Here is a 1,567-nt window from a genome sequence, read left to right as displayed (position 1 = left end):
ACCAAGATGGCCACTACTGCAGAAGTTAAGGCGGCTGCTACCACAAAGAGAAATTTACGTTCTTCATCTCGTCCTGCACAGGTTACTCCTGAGACTGGATCTGCTTCTCAGTCACAGAGCCCTCCAGGGGAATCTCAGGGAGAAGTTCCTAGCACTGAAGCTACACCCGCAGCAAACCCAGAATCAGAAAAACAAAGAAAACCGAAAAAAAAGCCATTCTCCAAGGTGGCCGGTGATTTGGTGAATCACATCATTGAAATGTACCAAATGAAAAAGCCAATTATGAAAAAAGCTATGTTGAAGGTTATTGATAAAAAGCATAAGAAACGCTTCCCAAAACTACTGAGAAGAGCTACCTTCAACATAGAAGTAGTGTTTGGCATGGAATTAAAGGAAGTTGATGCCACCAAAAGCTCTTATAACCTTGTCGACAAAATGAATCTCCCCTACAATGGCATGGTGAGTCGTGGCAAGGGGTTTCCCAAGACCGGTTTCCTGATGCATCTTCTGGGATTGATCTTCATGAAGGGTAACTCTGCTACTGAGGAGAATGTCTGGGAATTCCTGAACAAAATGAAAATATATGACGGACAGAAACACTTCCTTTTCGGGGAGCCCAGGAAGCTCATCATGAATGATCTAGTGAGACTGAAATACCTGGAGTACCGCCAGGTGCCTGACAGTGACCCTCCTCACTACGAATTCCTGTGGGGCCCAAAAGCCTATGCTGAGACAAGCAAGATGAAAGTCCTGGAGCTTTGGGCCAAGATCAATGATACCGTCCCCAGTGCCTTTGAGGCCAGGTATGAAGAGGCTTTGAGAGAGGAAGAACAAGAAGCTGATGTCATAGTTTCACTCAGTGATAGCACTGAAGACACACAGAGTGAACGTTCCATTCCAGAGGTTATCACTCTTCCCACAGTTATCGAAGTTGATGAAGAAGAAGACGAAGAAGAGATTATAGTCTGTGATTGAAGAGAGCAGACAATGCTCTCAGCAGTAAAGTGTAGCAGTGTATGGACGGAACAGAGTGCAGCATTAGTTTCTGTTCCTACTTCACATGGGCAATTTAGAGATTTATCTGCAAATATATTTACATAAATATAACAACATTTCTATTGCTGAGTTCATAATCTAAGCCTCTGAAACATTGTTGTCACATTTGTGTTTAACCTTTTGTTGTTTTGTATACCATGTTAAAGCCTTCATCACCATTACTGATGCAGTGAAGAGAACACAAATTTTAATAAATTTTCTTCTAGAAAGTAAGAATAGTAGAAATGTACCTGAAGTAGAGAATTGGGAAATATTTCAGGTGGCTACTATTTAGCTCTGTCATCTATTATATCTATATATAAATAAAAAGTTAACCTGCAAGTGCTTGTGTCTGGCTTCTTCAAGAATGAGGACTTAGTTATAGTAAATCACATGCCTATGCCCAGCAGGGTATTCCCTCCGCATTAGTGCACCATCTGCTCTTAATACGTTTCATGGTATTACTGAGGGAAATATCCCAAAGTGTTGTGGTAGCTGAGCATCCCCTTGAGCACCAGAAGCACCTGTCCTA

General features: G+C 41.9%; 1 protein-coding gene across 1 annotated transcript in view; it reads left to right on the top strand.

The window, feature by feature from the left end:
• The window catches only part of LOC101588346 (melanoma-associated antigen B6-like), a 50,709-nt gene extending 49,347 nt beyond the window's left edge, over nucleotides 1-1,362 (top strand). Inside the window, exon 5 of the mRNA XM_023715411.1 lies at nucleotides 7-1,362. Coding sequence (XP_023571179.1) covers nucleotides 7-975 — 969 coding nt within the window. The 3' untranslated portion in view covers nucleotides 976-1,362. The remainder of the gene's footprint in view (nucleotides 1-6) is intronic.
• The last annotated feature ends 205 nt before the right edge of the window (nucleotides 1,363-1,567 follow it).

The sequence above is a fragment of the Octodon degus genome, unplaced genomic scaffold, assembly GCF_000260255.1.
Source record: "Octodon degus isolate 3935 unplaced genomic scaffold, OctDeg1.0 scaffold00041, whole genome shotgun sequence".
Taxonomy (NCBI): Eukaryota; Metazoa; Chordata; class Mammalia; order Rodentia; family Octodontidae; genus Octodon; species Octodon degus.
This window is presented reverse-complemented; position numbering and strand designations above follow the sequence as displayed.